We start from the raw sequence: 18,934 nt of genomic DNA, 5'->3' as shown, positions 1-18,934 counted from the left end.
GAGATGGCCCAGTGATTGCCCGATGATTTCGGGTTCAAACCCAGGCAAGCACCACTATATATTTGTACTTAATTTTGTGTTTACATTTCATCTCGAGCTCGGCGGTGAAGGAAAACATCGTGAGAAAACCTGCATGTGTCTAATTTCATTGAAATTCTGCCACATGTGCATTCCACCACCCCGCATTGGAACAGCGTGGTGGAATGTGTTCCAAACGCTCTCCTTAATGGCAGAGGAGGCCTTAGCCCAGCAGTGGGAAATTTACAGGCTGTTACTTTTTCTGCTTTAACATTAGATTAAAACTACGAATATGTGTGATTGTGTGTCTAAGTGTCTGTATGTACGTGAGATTAGATTAGTGTATGATTTTTTTTGACTCGTAATATACTTTTTATTTAATCGTAGCTTAAGCCCTTCAATATTTTTTTACAGTTACTGTAATTTAACGGTACGGTACAAATTTGATAACTTGATTAATTTGATACTTGTAGTTTTAGAAGACAAAAGAGATACATTCTGTACCATGACATTGAAAACTAACGTGATTGCTTTCCTGACAGCGATTTGAAAAGAAAAATTGTCTCACTGACGAGGGTCGTCGAGAAATGTTCGACGTTGGAGATTAAAGCAGTCATTAAATAAATTACCGACGAATCTTGAAGATGGAGTTATAGTATCGATTGGGTTCTAAATTCGGTAGAAAGATATGTTGCTCATAAAAATATCTCAAGACTACATTACTGTCATTACTCAAAACACAAAGGCGTTTCAGATAGTTGGAATGTCTTTCGAACTGTTAGTCGTGATTTGTTATTTGTTATACACGCCTACGTAATCGAAATGCGTTCGCAAGATGTTTTGCTTTTTCATATTTTATACTCACTGTCCCTGTGTTAGTAATAATCATTGTATCCTAATGTGGAAATGTTTAGTCTTTGTATACTTTGAAAATGGAGACAACGAGATACCAGAGACCAGACTATTATAAAACTATTTTATATATGACATCACATCTTGGGAGTGACACGAAAATTAATTTTGTAGTTTGACAGCCAAGCTGTGGAATTTTCTAGCGACATTGTGCTCAGCAAGAGCATTATCACCTGGATTCAAGGTAAGAAAATAAATCAGAATTTTCTTAGCAAATGCGATTAATCTTGGACTGCAGCAGTGCTTACTATTTCTTGTAATAGGTGGTAGTCAATAAAAATATACTTACAATTCAAAACTCTTTAGTGTTACCAATTAAACTATAAAAGGGGATCTACAATAGACGATCTAATCTCTATGCCAGCGATCTCTTCCAGCATTAAGGCTACGCATAAAAAAATATATAAATAACAATATAAAAATAAAAAAGTGAAGTTGTTGGATAAATAAAAATGATATGAGATATGATATAATAGTAAGGAGATAAATAAAAATGAAGCATTGTGATAAAATAGACTTTGTGTACCAATTTACCACGTACAATTCGTAATTGTCCTGATATGACATTCTATAAATAAAACAAGATACATAATTACGTATTATTCCTAATAAGTATGCCAATACTTGTTAGAAATTATTTACGATTGAAAATGATCAACCAATAAATCTGTTACGAAAAAGTAATTTGCGTGCTGTTACTAGAATTTTTATTCTTTTATTTTACGCTCTTAGCTTTTATAGCATAACCGTTTTTTTTTTATTCAAACAAAGATTGGTTTAAAAGGTCAAATGTTGGCCTCGTCTTTGTTCAGATAAAAATAGAAAATCCACTTTAGGCTTTACTGCCAATTGATTCGACCTTTCTTATTTCATACTGATTAATCACTCTACTCAGTGGTAGTAATCAATTAACTCTCTTTTTTATTATACTTTTTTTTTAGATTTATGAACAAAAGTTTTATATTGGTCATTATTAAGTTTCGTTTAGAATAACTTAGTCGAGTAGGTTGGAATAAGCTATTAAATTAGAAATTTTTATTTATAGATATTGTGATTACTTAGAAGATAATACAAATTATGTCGTATAGTATAATTTGTACACACATATAGGTATTACAGTTGGTATACACATATATGTTTAGTTTAATTGTCTAAATTACTGATTACATTTTACATTTCCTATTTATGTAATAATTTATTGAATGATGGGGAATGAGTGGTTCCCATCACGCAACGTTTTGAAAGATGACAAATAAGAATTACATTTTTCGATGCTTAGTTTACCAGATCGATAGTCAATTATTATTTTTTTTTAAATTCAATTTATAATGCAAATTCAAAAATCTTTAAACGTGTTCTTCAAAAACAACATAAGTATAAAATGCTAAAAGACGTATGCGTTCATAATACGGGCAATATTATAAACTACAGGCATTTAAAATAACAAAAAATAATGGACATTTATGTAAGTACCTCAACGAGATATAATTAAAGAAGTTTGCTAATAATTACAAATGCTCTGTTTTTACTAGGTAAATTCGTTTGCGTTTTAGTATGTCTGGATGTATGCCAATTCATGAGGTTGGACAAATTGGCCTCGAGCTATTTAAAAGTTCAGTGCTCAGTGCACTTGGGAATAGCCGGGATGCCTATTTCAATATAAACTACGCGTGTATTTGGCAGGTCAGGATGATAAAAACTTTTGGTATATCTTGTTGCTTTTTCTATGTACTATATAAACTACTATCTTATAAATAGGTATATGAAATAAAAACTTTGCCGAGCAACTCCCTTTTTTCAACAAGCAATATTTCTATTCCTTATGAATTATTTATGAGTTGAACTGAATTTTATCTCAGAAGATTCGGAAACGATTTTTACATGATTATGTACGAAAGAAACTAGAAGTACCACTTACACTGGACAAAAGTCTAAACCTCTCGTGAAAAAGGTTTAAAGTTTATTACAAAACGCTGTTTGAATGCGGGTTAGCGGATACACATGCCCAAAAATTTCATCTGAAAAATGCAGATTGCTATCAATTTCCTCATAACCATTTAGTATGAGATGAATTAAACACAAACCAAGCACTTTAAATTGAGACTGATTATGTATTAATGTAATTATAATCTATGGATATCCCGTCATCAATTATTAAAATATTGTCGAGATTAATTATTATAATAATATATTAGTGTTATTAAAATTTCCAGCTATAATTTGTGCCAGATTCGGAAAATAAACGTTCTTTTCATCCCAAATGAGTAATAACCAACATTCAAGGGAAATTATATATAATTATATATAACAAAGAAATTATATTCTTGCTCTCATAATAATTACAATTACATATTAATAATTCCAAGAATTATAATAATTAGCCCACTCACCCTTTTACTAGAATACTGCTAATACATAGTACTGTTTAGTGATAGAATATACGATTACTAAGTGGAACCAACACAGACTATGCACAAAGCCCAAGTATTCAATACCGAGTAAGTATTTTGCGATGATTCCGTTTGAACAGAATAAAATATTGTTATAGTCTATTTTAGTTTGATTGCAACAGATTAGTGATGTTAAATAAATCATGAGCAGGTAAAAACATTGTTATCGCGAATAAACAAGAACCTATTGTGAAGTTTGTTCGCTGTTTTTCGGACTGCGACAAAAGGTAGGCTAACTTATTCATGAATCTACATCGACCACCTGTTCCACGTATATTTTTTATTTCGGTTAATTTGATCCGGTCGTTTCTAGGTTATAGCGTACTTTGTATTTTACTCAACAATCATAGTGGAATTTTGATTTAATTGGAAACAATCAAAATAAATGCAATAAAGATAATTTTCGTTCTTTATCGGAACATTAAATAAATATTTATATTATGTAAATGTAACACACAATGTGCTTTGACATGCAGTATGCTTTGTTTGCCATCAAGCCTCATATTATACTTATTACTGTATAAATAAAATTTTATGATAAATATTTCTCGTTATAGTTTAAATATAACAACTTAATGGATATTTATAATAATCCAATTTAATGGAATATGTTTTATTTTGATAAACATTTGGAAAAAAATACAAAACCAACAGTAGGTGCCCTTGTCTTCGTGAGTTTGACGAAGACGACAGTTTTATGACGCCCCCGTAAATATTTTTTACTTTTTGTAAACTTGTTTCAATGATCCAAAATGTATGAAAAAATATCGAATGATACTTAGTTCATTTTTGACTTCATCAGAGTAGACACTTCAAATTTAATATTAGAAGTTTGTAATATAAACCAAAATGATAGTAGTTACTTTAGCAATATTATTTATTTGCTATGTTAATACTGCAAAGTCAGCTTATTGTTACTGGAACACAGGATGCCCTTATAAGTATTTATCTACGGAAACTCCATACAGTTCTGTGCGAGGAGACATTAGAGATTCGATTGTTAAATTAAAAGGTTAGTTAAATATTTTGTAGAAGTAATTCACCCACTTGATTATTATATATTTTTATATTATAATACTTTCGTCATAGGGTGTGAACCAGTCAGCCTATGGGGTATATACAGACACGGGAAGAGACAACCGAGCACTCATTTCGGAAGAATGATGAAAGAAGCAATATCCATTAGGAATTATGTCGTATCGAGCTATGAAAAGGGTCACAGTTCGCTTTGTGCCCAGGACGTTGAGAATTTGCGGAACTGGGAATTCAATGGCAGTTTTTTCGACGGAAAACAAGACATAACGGAAGAAGGTCGAAAAGAAATGATCGGCCTCGGCAAACGTTTGAAAGAAGCATTCCCGACGTTATTAAATAATCTCGAAAAGGATAGTTACACGTTTCGATCCGCTAGAGGCCCTTGGATTGAAAAGAGCATTAAACATTTCGTCATGGGCTTAGGAAATAAAAATTTAATTATCGATGCTTCCAAATCTGACCTTGATATAATGGACGTAAGAAAACATATATTTTTACTAATTGATTGTTTGATTATAGTTGTGTATGATTTTATGTTTATACACTAATATTTTTTTGTTTTTATTCAAGCCATACGCTACGTGTCCATCTTATCAGAAGAATGTCCAAAACAATCCTGAAATCTTTGCAGAAGCTGACAAATTTCTAAATACATCAGATTACTTGGCGGTAATAAAAGTTACTTTTTAGTATTACTCTGCAATGTTACTATAATTATTTTGTCGTTTTATTTTTGTTTACAGACAAAAGACCGAATTCAAAGGAGGAGCGGAATAGATTACACACTCAGTGATGAAAACGTTACAGCATTATATGACTTATGTCGTTATACGTGGTCCGCCATTGACGATAAACTTAGTCCCTGGTGTGCACTTTTTACCAAGGATGATTTACAAGTCCTCGAATACATCCAAGATTTAAGACATTATTACAAAAATGGTTATGGAACGTCGGTGAATGAAATATTTGGAAGAATACCGTTAGGAGATTTGGTACAGAGTTTTGAAAATGTAAAACGAGGTGAGGGCAAGAAGATCGTTGCGTATGTCACTCATGCTACCATGTTGGATCAGATTTATACAGCGCTAGGGCTTTTCAAAGACAATGAGCCACTAACTGGTTCTAACAGAGATCGTGAAAGGAAATGGAGGACGAGTAAGATTTCTGTGTTTTCGGCTAATTTAGTAGCAGTCTTAAACCGGTACGTATTGCATAAACGGTTTTATTTGTAGCATTTTTTCTAACCAGCCAAGAATAGATAGAATAAAATTCTATATGTATATTTTCATTTGTGAAAACATTACTTACCGAAAAAGTGATATTAAATTCAGGCGTATTGAAAACCTTCCCCTTTTTTCAAGTAACTAAGCAATTATCATCAAGTAAATAAAAATACAGATTCTACAATATTTAAATTAGAACCATGAAATACGGAAGCTTAAGAAAGCAAAAGTTAAACTTAAACTAAGCCAATTACTGATGTATAGAATAATTTATAATTTGTGCGAAATTTTGTTCACAGATGTGTAAAAGAGGGCTTATCGGATTACAACGTTGTGTTCTACTTAAACGAAGAGCCGATGAGATCGATATGTGAGGAGGGCGTTTGTTCCTGGCGAGAGTTCGACTCCAAATTGCGACCATTTATTAACACAACTATCGACTTCTGCGAGATTCAGAATTAACCGTATTAATCTATGAACAAAAGCTTGTTAGAAACTAAAACAAGTTCTCTTTATCATGTAATATTACTTCATAAATATTTTCGAGACAAAATTATTATTCTGCAATGTATATTTTTTTCTAATATTCCAACAAATGTATGTTTTGTTATTAAACGATGTACATTGATGTTTGTTTTTTAATTAATAAAATAAAATCAGTGTGTATTAACGGAGTTTGATAAACTAATTTGTAATGTATAAGACACGTGATAAAGTAAACTTTTCCATGTGCAATGTTAAATCTAGTTAATTAATTTAATAATCTCTCGAGGATAAACAAGCGCGCGTGTATATATTTGTTTCATATTACGGAATATTTAAAAGTAATATGTAATAGCGTTGCTTTTGGTACATTGAAGTAAATATTTAAAAGATCCGAAATTTATAGGAAAAATGTTTTTGTAATTGTACTCTCTTTACATGTCGATCTTGAAATCTTGTGTCGTTGTCGTTCTACCGATATAATAAAATACATCACAGACTTACTATTAAGGTCTTTAAGAAGCATCACGCATAAATTATTAAAATTGTTGTCAATAACAGGTTCTTAAATATAATAAAATTCTTATGATATGTGTATACACATTTTTATCAAATATTTTGACGGGACTTAAATATGAAATCAATCAATTATTGAATCAATAGTAATTAATCAAAGATATGTTATAAAAATAAAATATCCAAAATATCAGTAGTATTCTTTGATGACCAATAATTGCGAAGAGCGTCTATTCAATATAAAATTTAATAACAATAATATCACGCTCATTGTTGTTGTTTATATTTCTTCTCAATTTTTAATGTCCAAAAACGAATTAAATTTTAATACAATTGTTTTTTATGACGTAATATCCTGTTTAACTTGTTTGGATTTGGTAATTATATTGACTTAAGTCATTAACTATTAACGAACGTATGATACAATTCTAGGAGAACAATTATTCAATTTTCATACTTATAGTGTTGGTAGTGAAAATTTAATTAATTTAAATTAAGTTAAGGACTCCATAATAAGTATGTAGCTTATATATTGTATGTGTGTGTATATATTAAATAAATAATTGCGTTTTTATACGAACTTAATAAAAAATAGTATGACTATCATTATATTGACTTTGTAATTATGAATCGTCACTTAATCAATAACAGGCAAGGACATTGCGCCCAGTTCACCTTTACACTTTCGGAACAAGTGCTAATGATATAATTTACAATGACTTAGTCCAATTATTAGGATGTCATAAATTATATTGCCTGATATCATACATACTTTGCCCCAGGTTTTACCAATTTATATTATATATTTTTAAAAAAAAAAATCCATATCCATTATTGCTATTTAAAAAGACTTTCCATAGTGTACATAAAACAAGTATGTATATTTGTTTACTTACTTTAAACACATTCGAACATTTATTACTAACTAACTGTAAGGGCAAAGTCAGCTTATTAGAAAGTTATCTAATGTATCGTTAGTATTACTACGAACCGTCATGGCTCCATAACATTTCCAATATCCGACCCCGGTGGTGTACAAAGGAAAAGAGGAACTGAATAACAAACTGTGGGAAAATATTCTAGCCTTACATCGGAGGAAAATGTATCTTCATTTTCAATTATAATTATTATCTTAACATATCTATTTGTTTTTTTTTTTATATTTGAAATAAACCTCTTTTTTTATTTATCTACTAATGAATTGAATGCGAAACTTCGCATTTATTCAGTAGATTTTTACAAATTATGACAGGATTTGTTTTGATTGAATTTCATTGTAAACTGACGACGTATGTTCGCATGTTTTAAATTTGTTTTTATTTTTTTGTTATGCAGCCACAGTGCCTCTCTCTATCTGGCCAGTAACTTTTTACTCTCTCTAAATTAAATTATTTATTAAATCGTAAACAACGTAACAATGTAGTAAATTGCAATCAAGAATGAATTATTTAAACTTACTTAAACTCTTCAAAATAAGACCATAAACGATTATTTATCACAAAAATCGGCTTATTCTAATAATATAGATAATTCGCGGTATTCATATTTTTCGTATATTAATAACAATAGACGGACAATATAATATTCTGTATGCGAATTAAGAAATAAAACGAAGACTTGAAATGTTCGTCCTTCTTTTGATCTTTCCTCATTTCGACCTTTTAGATTGTGCTCTATTTATTGTTTCATCTTGTTGTTTTTTCATCAGTCATTATATTTTATATCTACAAAAAAATACACAAGAACTCATTAATAACTTGAGATGAATCTTTATTTTTGAATCATAAATAAATGTCACTTTAATCGGGTCAGATATATATTAACTTAATTCGACGACCTCCGTGGTCGAGTGGTGTGTACACCGGTTTTCATGGGTACGCCACTCTGAGGTCCCGGGTTCGATTCCCGGCCGAGTCGATGTAGATTACCATTAGTTTTCTATGTTGTCTTGGGTCTGGGTGTTTGTGGTACCGTCGTTACCTCTGATTTCCATAACACAAGTGCTTCAGCTACTTACATTGGGATCAGAGTAATGTATGTGATGTTGTCTCATATTAACTTAATTAATGTTGAAACTCCATAAAAAACAATTATCACTTACGAGGACGCATAATCTTGAATCTCAAGTATAAAACTTCGCTTATTATAGTTTCGAAATTACAATCCTTATATATCTTGAGCAGCGAGTGTAAAACTAATTAAAAGATAAAGAGCTATTGCTCACTTCTCGGCTCTCCAAAAAGCGGATTATGACGTTTCGAGGGGCGTTCAAACAAACTGATCCTTAAAACTTTTATTCCACCTCTTATACTTTAATGTATTTGTGTTACCTAAGTTTCTATTACTTTTCTCCGTATAGTACTACAGTTAGGAATTAGCTTGTTAGATTACGTATTCACGTAATTAATATATATGTATGAAGAATATGTTTTTTTAGTATACCTTCGTGCCTTATAGTATATAATTATGAAATCTTAGATGAAATGCGATTTATTAGAAAATTAAGTTATAGTAATATTGTAAACATAAATGAGAGAATACCAAGAAATATAATAATTAGTTTTATTTAAGTAATAATTATCTTCGTTTAAATTGATCTTCTATATCTACCTACTGAATAAAACGCTTACCATTTTGAACTTATACAGGCATGTGCTGGTGAAAACATTTTGTCTTTAACTACAGTTTTATATAAAATTCTTGGGTAAGCCTTGAAACAATTGCTTGTAAATTCCCACTGCTGGGCTAAAGGCCTCCTCTCCCTTTTGAGAAGAAGATTTGGAACATACTCCACCAATTCTAATCCGGGTTGGTGGAATACACATGTGGCAGAAACCACTGAGCACGAGATGAATTATAAAGACATTAAACACATGAATCAGCGGTGCTTGTCTGGGTTTGAACCCGCAATCATCGCGTTCTAACCACAGGGCCATCTCGACTCAGGTAAACCTTAAAAAAGACGTTTTTGAAAATGTGCATTGTCGTGAATGTAAGTAAAAGTCACTGGTCTCGTTAATTAATATTTTTAATTATTATATTTCATGTTATGAAAAATATTTTAGGAGATCCTTAATTTTTAAGTTAATGTTGTGGAAATTGGGTTTTATTTGATTTTAAATGTAATGTCGCAAGGCAAAAAACACATCAAGATTAAGAAAAGAAGATATGTGGCACCTCATACAACTTTTGTGTAACAAAAACGTAATTTATGGTTTTAAGTTTGGGTGCAATAAATAAATAAATGTGTTACTGAAAAAAATTATCTATTTATATAGATTAGATTTATAGAACAGATATTTTTTGGATGGGATATTAATATTATTTTTTTGAAATATTCAAATAACCATACGAATAAATCATTGAATCAAATTTAATTTAAAGTTCCACATCATGTTACTAACGGACCGGAATGTAGACTTTACAATAAATCTGGCAGAGACTCAAACGGTTTAAAAACACATTCATTTTTAGTAAAATTCTTTATAAAACTTAAATTAATATATTCCAGAGTTTTTGTTTCATTAGTGAATTGTATTTCGTATTTCGTTTGTATTTAAGAATAACTTGGAAAAACATTTCCTAATGGAGAAAAAATAAGAACAAAAGTTTGTATGTCAATAGCGATATTTATGAAGTTAGAATCGTATTAGTTTCGTAGTTTCTCGAAGTAAATTCTTAGTCTATGTACTCTACATACTGTTCACGCGGTTAATTTATCGCCATCCACCAATGGTTAGGAAACTTATGGGCAGAAAAAGTTACTTAAACTCATTCACAAAAACCGCATGGTTCCTGATACAGACTTTATAAATTTTAAAAATATACTACAAGTATAACGAATTAAGAAATAACTAGAAGTTTAATTATAATAGTTTATTTTTTTTTATACTACGAATTTAATTTTGTAGTTTATATGAGGATTTCGAAATAACAAATATCTTTAGCAGAATATACAATATATTTTAACATAAGAAAATAATATTAACATTTCCCCACATTAAAACTATGTTTGAAATACGAAAACCCAGCACAAATGTTTGGGTATATCTCTAAAGCTCCTGAAATACTGTCAAACGTTTTCTCGCGTGCTTTGAAACGTTTTGATAAAAGCTGTCGTGACATAAAACGTCTCAGAGATGCCAAGGCGAACTTTTACAGCTTAACTATAGAATGCTAAAAGTAATGGAGAATGTGTGACAAGAAGTTTTAATACGAGAAAACTTTTATTTAAAAAAAAAAGAAACAATTTTTAAACAAAATTACATGCAATTATTAACAGATCATTTTTTTCTTTTGCTGTTTTTGAAAAAGTAAACAATCACATTTAAAGATATTAAAGAACATTATTGATGGTGTTTAAAGAAATTTAATTATAAAAGCCATTTTCCTCTCAAATAAAGCGCACATATCGCATTAGCGCGGATGACAATTTCTTCTGGAGTGCGTCGATTAAATTATATTGTGTATTAAAAAGTTAAAGGTTTATTTCCGTTGCAAATGTTATAACATTTCTTATAAAGTACTTAGTATTTTGATATAATGTGTATTTTTAATTATCGATGTCACTTTTTAAATGCAATACCTCAGTTTGCATTAGAGCGACGTGGCGGAATAGACTCAAATCCTACTTAACAGGAAAGAGGGTCACCCATCAGTGAGACATTTACTGGCACTTTACTTTTTATTTTATTTTCTATTCTATAAAGACTTATGCAAGTCATAGGATTCCCTGTAGTACTCGAACGCTTCGTCTAACTAAATAATTACTAGAGCGCCGTTGCTTTTGAAATCGGTATAATAAAGCAATTGAAATCCAAAGCGCAGGAAATAACGTTAGCATTGTACAAACACTTTGAACATTTAAATACATTTAAATTTTATGTAGTTGTTTCATTTGTATTCAATTTACTCTGAAAATGCTAAGCTTCAATATGAAGTTAAATGTTATTGTATTAGCTAAGAACTAATTCGCATTGGATCGACGGTTTTGCCGCTTTGCTGTCCGCTCTTCGAGTTAAACAATTTGTGAGTGATGGTCACAAAGTCGTTGGTAAGTTAATAATATCTGACGGATAGCAAAATCGAGTGAGAATAGTTAATATTTAATGACTAAGAGTTTTATCGGATCACACTTATGTGAATAGCGTCATTGTAACACATACGATAATATACACGATTACAAACACGAATCGGAACGATAACTATACGTCGTTACGATGTGTATTATAAAATTTAATTAATTATATTACGATATAACTATGTAATTATATATATTTTTAATTTTATTCTATTACATTCTTCAAATAATTTTACTAATTATCATTATATAGTTATTGTTACTTAATGTTAATTATTATATAGTATATCATTAATATACATTTTTTGAGAGAACTAATTTCTATCTATATTCAATAAAGGATAGTAACAGCCAGGTTATAATTCCGAGGTAGGCCAAGACATCATATTTCCTTGAAGACAAATTTCCACCACGCTACTACAATGGTGTCGATTGATACGTCAGTATATGTGTGATGGTAAAGAATGAAATTCTGCCACCAATTCAATTCATTGCGATATTTGATACTATTTACAAATGAAGCCACTGGACTTTGGTGTCATGGTGGTTTTTTTTTGTTGCAGAAATCTTTATTACAAAAAGTATTTTTACGAAATAATTCAATAAAAAAATATTTTATATTACACAAAAATCTGTGGGATTTTCGGTGTCTAGTCATAAAATAGTCACTAAGCATAAATACACAGGAATGTATACCAACCGTTTTGGGTAGCACTATGATACATACCATTTAAAAAACACACGATATTATAGAATAAACAAAAGAAACAACTTATGCCTATCCTTATAAAAAACATATTTAATACATTGTACGATATATACAAAAAAGGGGACGGATATGAAAATTTTCACAAATTATACGTGAGTTGATATATTCTCTCGTATTCGTTCTCCATGCGTTGAATAATATTAAAACTTCGTATCCACACTAACTCCTCTTGATATACTTACCTTTGCAAGTTGACTTGACGCTAACTCTTGCCTACGACGAACACAAACAAAAATTATAATATCAAAGTGCAAATAGTTTTGTTAAAACACGGAAATCGTACGATAAATGCTCTCATTGTACTAAAATGTTTTAAGTTTAATTGGATTTATAACAATTAGAGCAGAAATTATTACCTTAATGGTAATAATTTTTGATCAACCGTGGACTGTAAATTATTTATTGCAATTAATTATTAAAAGAGATTATTATGATGCTTGAGCTGGATGAAATAATTGATTTAAATCATTTTACCCTTATTAATGTATGTAAAAACAGTGTGCGCGAAACATACTGCTTGAAGATTAATACAATAGCTATATATAAGTTTATTGTTACAAATATATACAAATATGAACTAAAACTACATAGTTACTGTACAAATCTTGACCGCGTGGAATGGTGGCAAGAATGCTAGCAGCATTTCCCCGTTGAATCGCAATTCCGATTCTCTGGGCAAAAAACGAACCAGCCCTCTTGTGACAGTGGAGGCAATGAGGCGAGGCACTACTCTAAGGGCCAAGCGTTTTGACGGCAAATGGAACAAAAAAGTAATTTGATATAAGACACAAATATTTTTTTTCCTTTTTTTGGCTTCAGCTTTTCGCAGCGACACCGGCTCTTAACATTGTTTCTCGGATGCTATATGTATAGTGTAAGATGTTACCTTTGATGAGCAATTAGAATGGATGAGAAATTTTCCTTTTTGAGTTAAATTTATCTCATACAATTTTTAAATTCATTTTACCGTCAACGTATAAATCTTTTTTTAACTAGATTGTTTACATTTTTAATATTTCACGTTAAAACAAATGTAAGGGTATTGAAAATATGGCATATTGTAAATAGTTCATGCTAATTAAATATAGGTACATAGCTTTTGAAGATAATTTTAGATAAATTGAAATGAGACGTAAGATATATCTCCAGAAAATGTACAAAATATAAAATTATTGCCTTGAATTTAGTTTCCCTAAAATTTAAATTTATTATATTTGTATTTTTAGGTTTCAAAAAAAGTGCCTTAGTGTAAAACTAGCAACTACTATTATAAGAGAAGAGTAATAAACAGAACTATTCTAAAATTGGGTTTAATTTATCATCAAAGTAAATTCAGTACTATGTACTAACTCCGTAGTAAGTGTCTTATATTAATGTGGAGCATTTATCTGGCAGCCATTGTTTATCCTGGCTTACAGAAGTCGGGGATACATATTATGGTCATTTAATTAACAGCCCGAGAGATTTGTGCTTTGTGACGCGACTAACTATTTTTGTAATGTACTTAATAAGAATAAATAAATAGTACGGGGACAATAACGAAGAACATTAAGTTGCTTTAATTTTTAAGGAGTGACGTCATGTAATGATTTTCGTTATGACTTATATACTATTATCGTTATTGATTAATTCCCTCATAATCCGTCAAATTGTCTTAAGTGCAAGGATTTTGTTATGCAAATTTGTAGTTACGCTTATTAAGAAATAATTATTTCGTCTTGTTTTGTTCAAAACTCATCGGTTTAGTGGATAACTTGAGCAACTGTTGCACCTGAGATACCTGAGTTTGCATCCTGGATTTCTGAGTTCTTTTCAAAATCTGCCAATAATTTTTTAGTCAAATTATTTTATTTGCGTATCGGTTGCAGTTTAAATTATAAGAGTGTGAGGCATATCTACCGCTTCGTCATTTAATCTACATTTAAATTCTTAATAATAATAGTGTTTTATTTAAAAAAAGAACATTCATTTAAGTTATTCGTGTGATTAGTTTGATTTGTTATCAAACCAAGATTAAATGTCATATATGTGTATACGTCAGTATGGATATTTTATACACGATTAACTTATGGATAGATTATCGTAAGGATCTAGTGAAAGTGCTTTCCCTTTTGAATAGTAAGGTTGATTGGAAAACCTTTTCCAATGTTCGTCTAGAGCCCACTTGTTTTTATAGTTTCACCCGCCATAAATTTGTAACTATTATTACGTATTAATAACAACAGTGCTTATATTCGTTCATCGTTATTAAAGTTGTCTCTCGTTATATAATTTAAAAAACTGATAAAAAAATAATAAATGACAGATAAACTCCTGGCTAACTTTTGTTTTAAGAATGAAGTAAGATTTATTAAAACTGTATTTCAAACAATATATCACAAATGAATTACTCCAAATGATATGTAATGTACGAACACCTGAGATGATTCTTAATGAGCTTAGATGTCGTACAGCCAGTTGTTATCCTAGTCACCTCTTGAAGAGAAGGTTTTACAGCTTATTCGCTTCTTCAATAAACACGAAAAGAAAATGCAGTGTTTTCATATGTTAGTGCTTGATCCCGCAATATTTAATTTAGATTTACGTGGATTAGCCACGAACTGCAAGCCGTGTAAAAGGTTTTTTAGATTTATGTATGTAGGAATTTGTATGACAAACATTCTAATTGCATCACGCTGTCACAGTTATAGTACACAGTACTTTTTTTCTCGCTGGAAAAACGCGTTATGCGCTTCCCCAACGTGATGGAAAGTGGGGGATGTGGTACTCCCGGAGCCCCGGACGCCGATGGCGCCTGGGTACGCCGGGCTTACCCACTAAAAAACCAGCGGTACCCTCTCCGTCTTTCGGCGGACGGGATCGCTTACGCATGCTATCGTGACGATAGTACACAGTACATAATTGTCATTTCATAATAAAGAAGCTACAAGCTATGGAAAATCATTATCAATTACAAATTCTACGAGATACTTTTGTCACGTCCGCCTAGACAATAAGAATAAATAATAACGTGTTAGCATATTTATTTTAATATGATCATATTTTATTGTTTTAATGTATTAAAGTATTATCAGCATAAATAATTCGATTTAAATAGTTGTTACAATTTGCGTTGATTGTCAACATCCGGTTTTGACTAAACTAAATTGTTTTTAAAATGGATCGAAACCGGATGTTGCTACAGTCGGAGGAGGGGCGTGTAAACATTAAATACTAGGAGTAAGCCTAGAAATGGTCATTCTTACTTTAATCGTCGAATTGGAAGGATCGTGAACCACTTCAGGAGAGATAATTATTGATTGTGAGGAGAGTTTTGTATTATTCCAACAAACGCTACTAGAAAGAAATCGCTAAAGCACTGCGCGTCTTGACTCGACAACAATTGAATATGACATGCAAAGTAAATTAATAGCAAAAACATCATTTATAAAAAATGAAGCTTTTATTTAAACGTTTTTACAAAATTAATATAACCTTTGGAAGTTGATAAAACCCAACCTACATTCTTTGTACTTTAAGCTACAACTTGTATCTAGACATAGTTATGAATTTTTGTGTATTCAAAATCTCTTGTTGAGCAGATCTGTCTTCAGGAGCCAACCCCGAGTGCACTAGCTATGTCATAGCAGGACTTCTAACAAGTTTTCACAATTGAATGCATCTACAACATTCTGTGATTCCGTTTTAATTTAAAACATTAAAAACTTCTCAAAGTTTTTTCAAGTGCAGCAACTATGTCGAGGTGGTACTTAGAACGAAATATTACAGTGGAATACTTCTGCAAAAATTTGTGATTGCGCTGACAATTGTTTAAAACTTTAAGAACTTAGCAGCAACTATGTCGCTATGTCAGAAGAACGAGATATTACAGTTTAATGCTTTTACAAAGTTTCGTGTTTGTGCTGTTAATTGTTGAGGAATTCGCTTGCCAGGAGCCCAAGTCAAGTGCAGGGCTATGTCATGGTAGCATTCATAAAGGGATGTCACAATTGGATGCGTATACAAAATTTCGTGCCCATGCTTTTCTTCGTTGGGAACAAACCTAGAGGAGATCAGAATATCTATTAAATATTTATACAAAACTATGGATATATACTTTACACAAGCTGAGATGGCTTAACCATAGATTCCGGGTTCAAACCCAGGCAAGCCCACTGAATTTTCATGTGCATAATTACTTCGTCTTTATCATTCATCTCGAGTTTGGTGGTGAAGGAAAACATCGTGAGGAAAATCGCATGTGTCTAATTTCGACAAAATTCCGACACATATTAATCCACCAACCCGTATTGGAGCAGCGTGATGGAATATGCCCCTAACCTTCTCCTCAAAGGGAGAGGCTTTAAGGTCAGCAGTGGGATATTAACATGCTGTTCTTCGCCTTGGTCCAATTTTGGGTATTACATCTGGTCATGGTTTCCATTAAAATGGCTTATTACCAAAACTAATGTGTAAAATATCATATCCATCAGATAACAGGAAGTGGGTCAAATTTAACTTGTAAGACGTATTCAAACTTGTAAAAACTCTACAGAGCTTGTACACAAAATTAAAGACAGGATGCCAACATACTGCAATAAGTGCGAAAATAGTGCTTAGTTTAAACTGTTTAAATTTAGCTCATTTGTCTTATATTAAGTATAACAATATTTGCAGTTTGAATTTCATCTACGAACATGTATAACTGATGCTAACACATTTAATCAAGTAATATATTTGTGTAAAAGCGGGTAAACTAATATCCGTGTGAAAGTTATTCTCTTATGAAATTATAACAAGTATAGGTGGGTGCGTTTAATATGTTTATATGTATATATTAAGAGTCAAGATGGCCCAGTGGTTAGAACGCGTGCATCTTAACCGATGATTGTGGGTTCAAACCCAGGCAAGCACCGCTGATTCATGTGCTTAATTTGTCTTTATAATTCATCTCGTACTTAGCGGTGAAGGAAAACATCGTGAGGAAACCTGCATGTGACAAATTTCATAGAAATTCTGCCACATTTGTATTCCACCAACCCGCATTGGAACAGCGTGGTGGAATATGTTCCAAACCTTCTCCTCAAAAGGGAGAGGAGGCCTTTAGCCCAGTAGTGGGAATTTACAGGCTGTTGTTGTTGTTTGTATATATTATAAAGAAAAGCTTATGTATCTATTTTTGCCACACAAGTAGAAATAAAACAAATGAACAGTAGTATATTTTTCCAATTTTTAATTTTGGTAAAATAACAAATTATATTGTTATCTGACTTAAATAATGGTGCAAATTCTAACATTTTTACACCTTTATTAGTTATTAAAAAACATGTAAGTAGACTTAACGCCGACAGTTTGTTATTTCGTATTCCTTTTTATTCTCATTCCTTAAAGTCTGGTGTCTGAAACGAAACAATAGTAGGGTATAAATAAGATCTAAATAGTTTATTCAAGTACACAATGCTTCTACGACATTAGATTAACTTGAGCGTCATTACTTTATAGTATTCATTAGTTACTGTTAATAAATGCTTATTGAAAAAAAGATCCCCGTATGAGGAATGTCAAATCTCTTCTCATTGATTGAGACAAACTCAAATAGAACAATAACCCATACTAATATTATTAATGCGGAATAAGCTCTATATTTTTATCATTCACGGGCGAACAACTAAGGCGCATAATATAGTGAAATTAAGTATAAAGGAACGCTGAACTCGAAGGAAGGACTTAAGTATAAATTAAAATGATACACAATAGAAAACTCTATTCATAAGATACTTTTGTCTGTTTATTTCGATTAAAGATTAATCGAAATAAACAGATAAACAGTTATGTAACATAAGTATAACACCTCGCCTTATTACCTCCACTGGTGACAGGAGGGCTGGCTCGTTTTTTGCCCAGAGGATCGGAATTGCGACTCAACGAGGAAATGCTGCTAGCATTCTTGCCACCATTCCACGCGGTCAAGATTTATTCAGTAACTAGCATTTATTGTTATTAATTCTTATGGTAATAAACATTAAGATTTATTCCTTTGTAACATACATATCCATTAAGTATAAAAAGGTTATTTTAATATTACCTACTATTACACTCCAATTATATTATATGGATAGATAAGTCACATAACAAAGGAATCTTCAAGTCGTGACTTCCCACAGTATACAAGACTGTTATACCAACTCAATGTGTGGTCATAAGAACTGAAAAAGGTTACTATTGAGATAGCAGTGTAAATACTTTCCATTGCATTTAATGTCTTAACAATCCAAGTGTTAGCGAGAAGTCAGCTCACCATCAAAAGGATTATAAAGTGAGTTGGCGTCAGGCCGGCGCCAGCGTATGTCATCCGCAAGCTACAAATAAATGCTGAAAAGTAAAATGTTTTATGATTGTGAACAAAAGTAATGCAACACTTAAAATTAAAAAAAGAGAAGGTCGGATTCATGTATTTGTATCAACTAAA

The 18,934-nt window shown here is 31.2% G+C and overlaps 1 protein-coding gene across 1 annotated transcript; it reads left to right on the top strand.

Annotated features, from left to right (window-relative positions):
* Window positions 1-4,191: 4,191 nt before the first annotated feature.
* LOC124530521 (multiple inositol polyphosphate phosphatase 1-like) lies at window positions 4,192-6,181 on the top strand. Its single transcript, XM_047104706.1, has 5 exons — window positions 4,192-4,392; window positions 4,470-4,891; window positions 4,986-5,084; window positions 5,159-5,616; window positions 5,938-6,181. The coding sequence occupies exons 1-5, from the start codon at window positions 4,230-4,232 to the stop codon at window positions 6,098-6,100; spliced, it is 1,305 nt and encodes a 434-aa protein (XP_046960662.1). The 5' UTR covers window positions 4,192-4,229; the 3' UTR covers window positions 6,101-6,181.
* Window positions 6,182-18,934: the final 12,753 nt, after the last annotated feature.

This window comes from Vanessa cardui, chromosome 6, assembly GCF_905220365.1.
Source record: "Vanessa cardui chromosome 6, ilVanCard2.1, whole genome shotgun sequence".
Classification (NCBI taxonomy): domain Eukaryota; kingdom Metazoa; phylum Arthropoda; class Insecta; order Lepidoptera; family Nymphalidae; genus Vanessa; species Vanessa cardui.
Note: the sequence above shows the minus strand (reverse complement) of the source record. Positions and strands in the feature narration are given on the sequence as shown.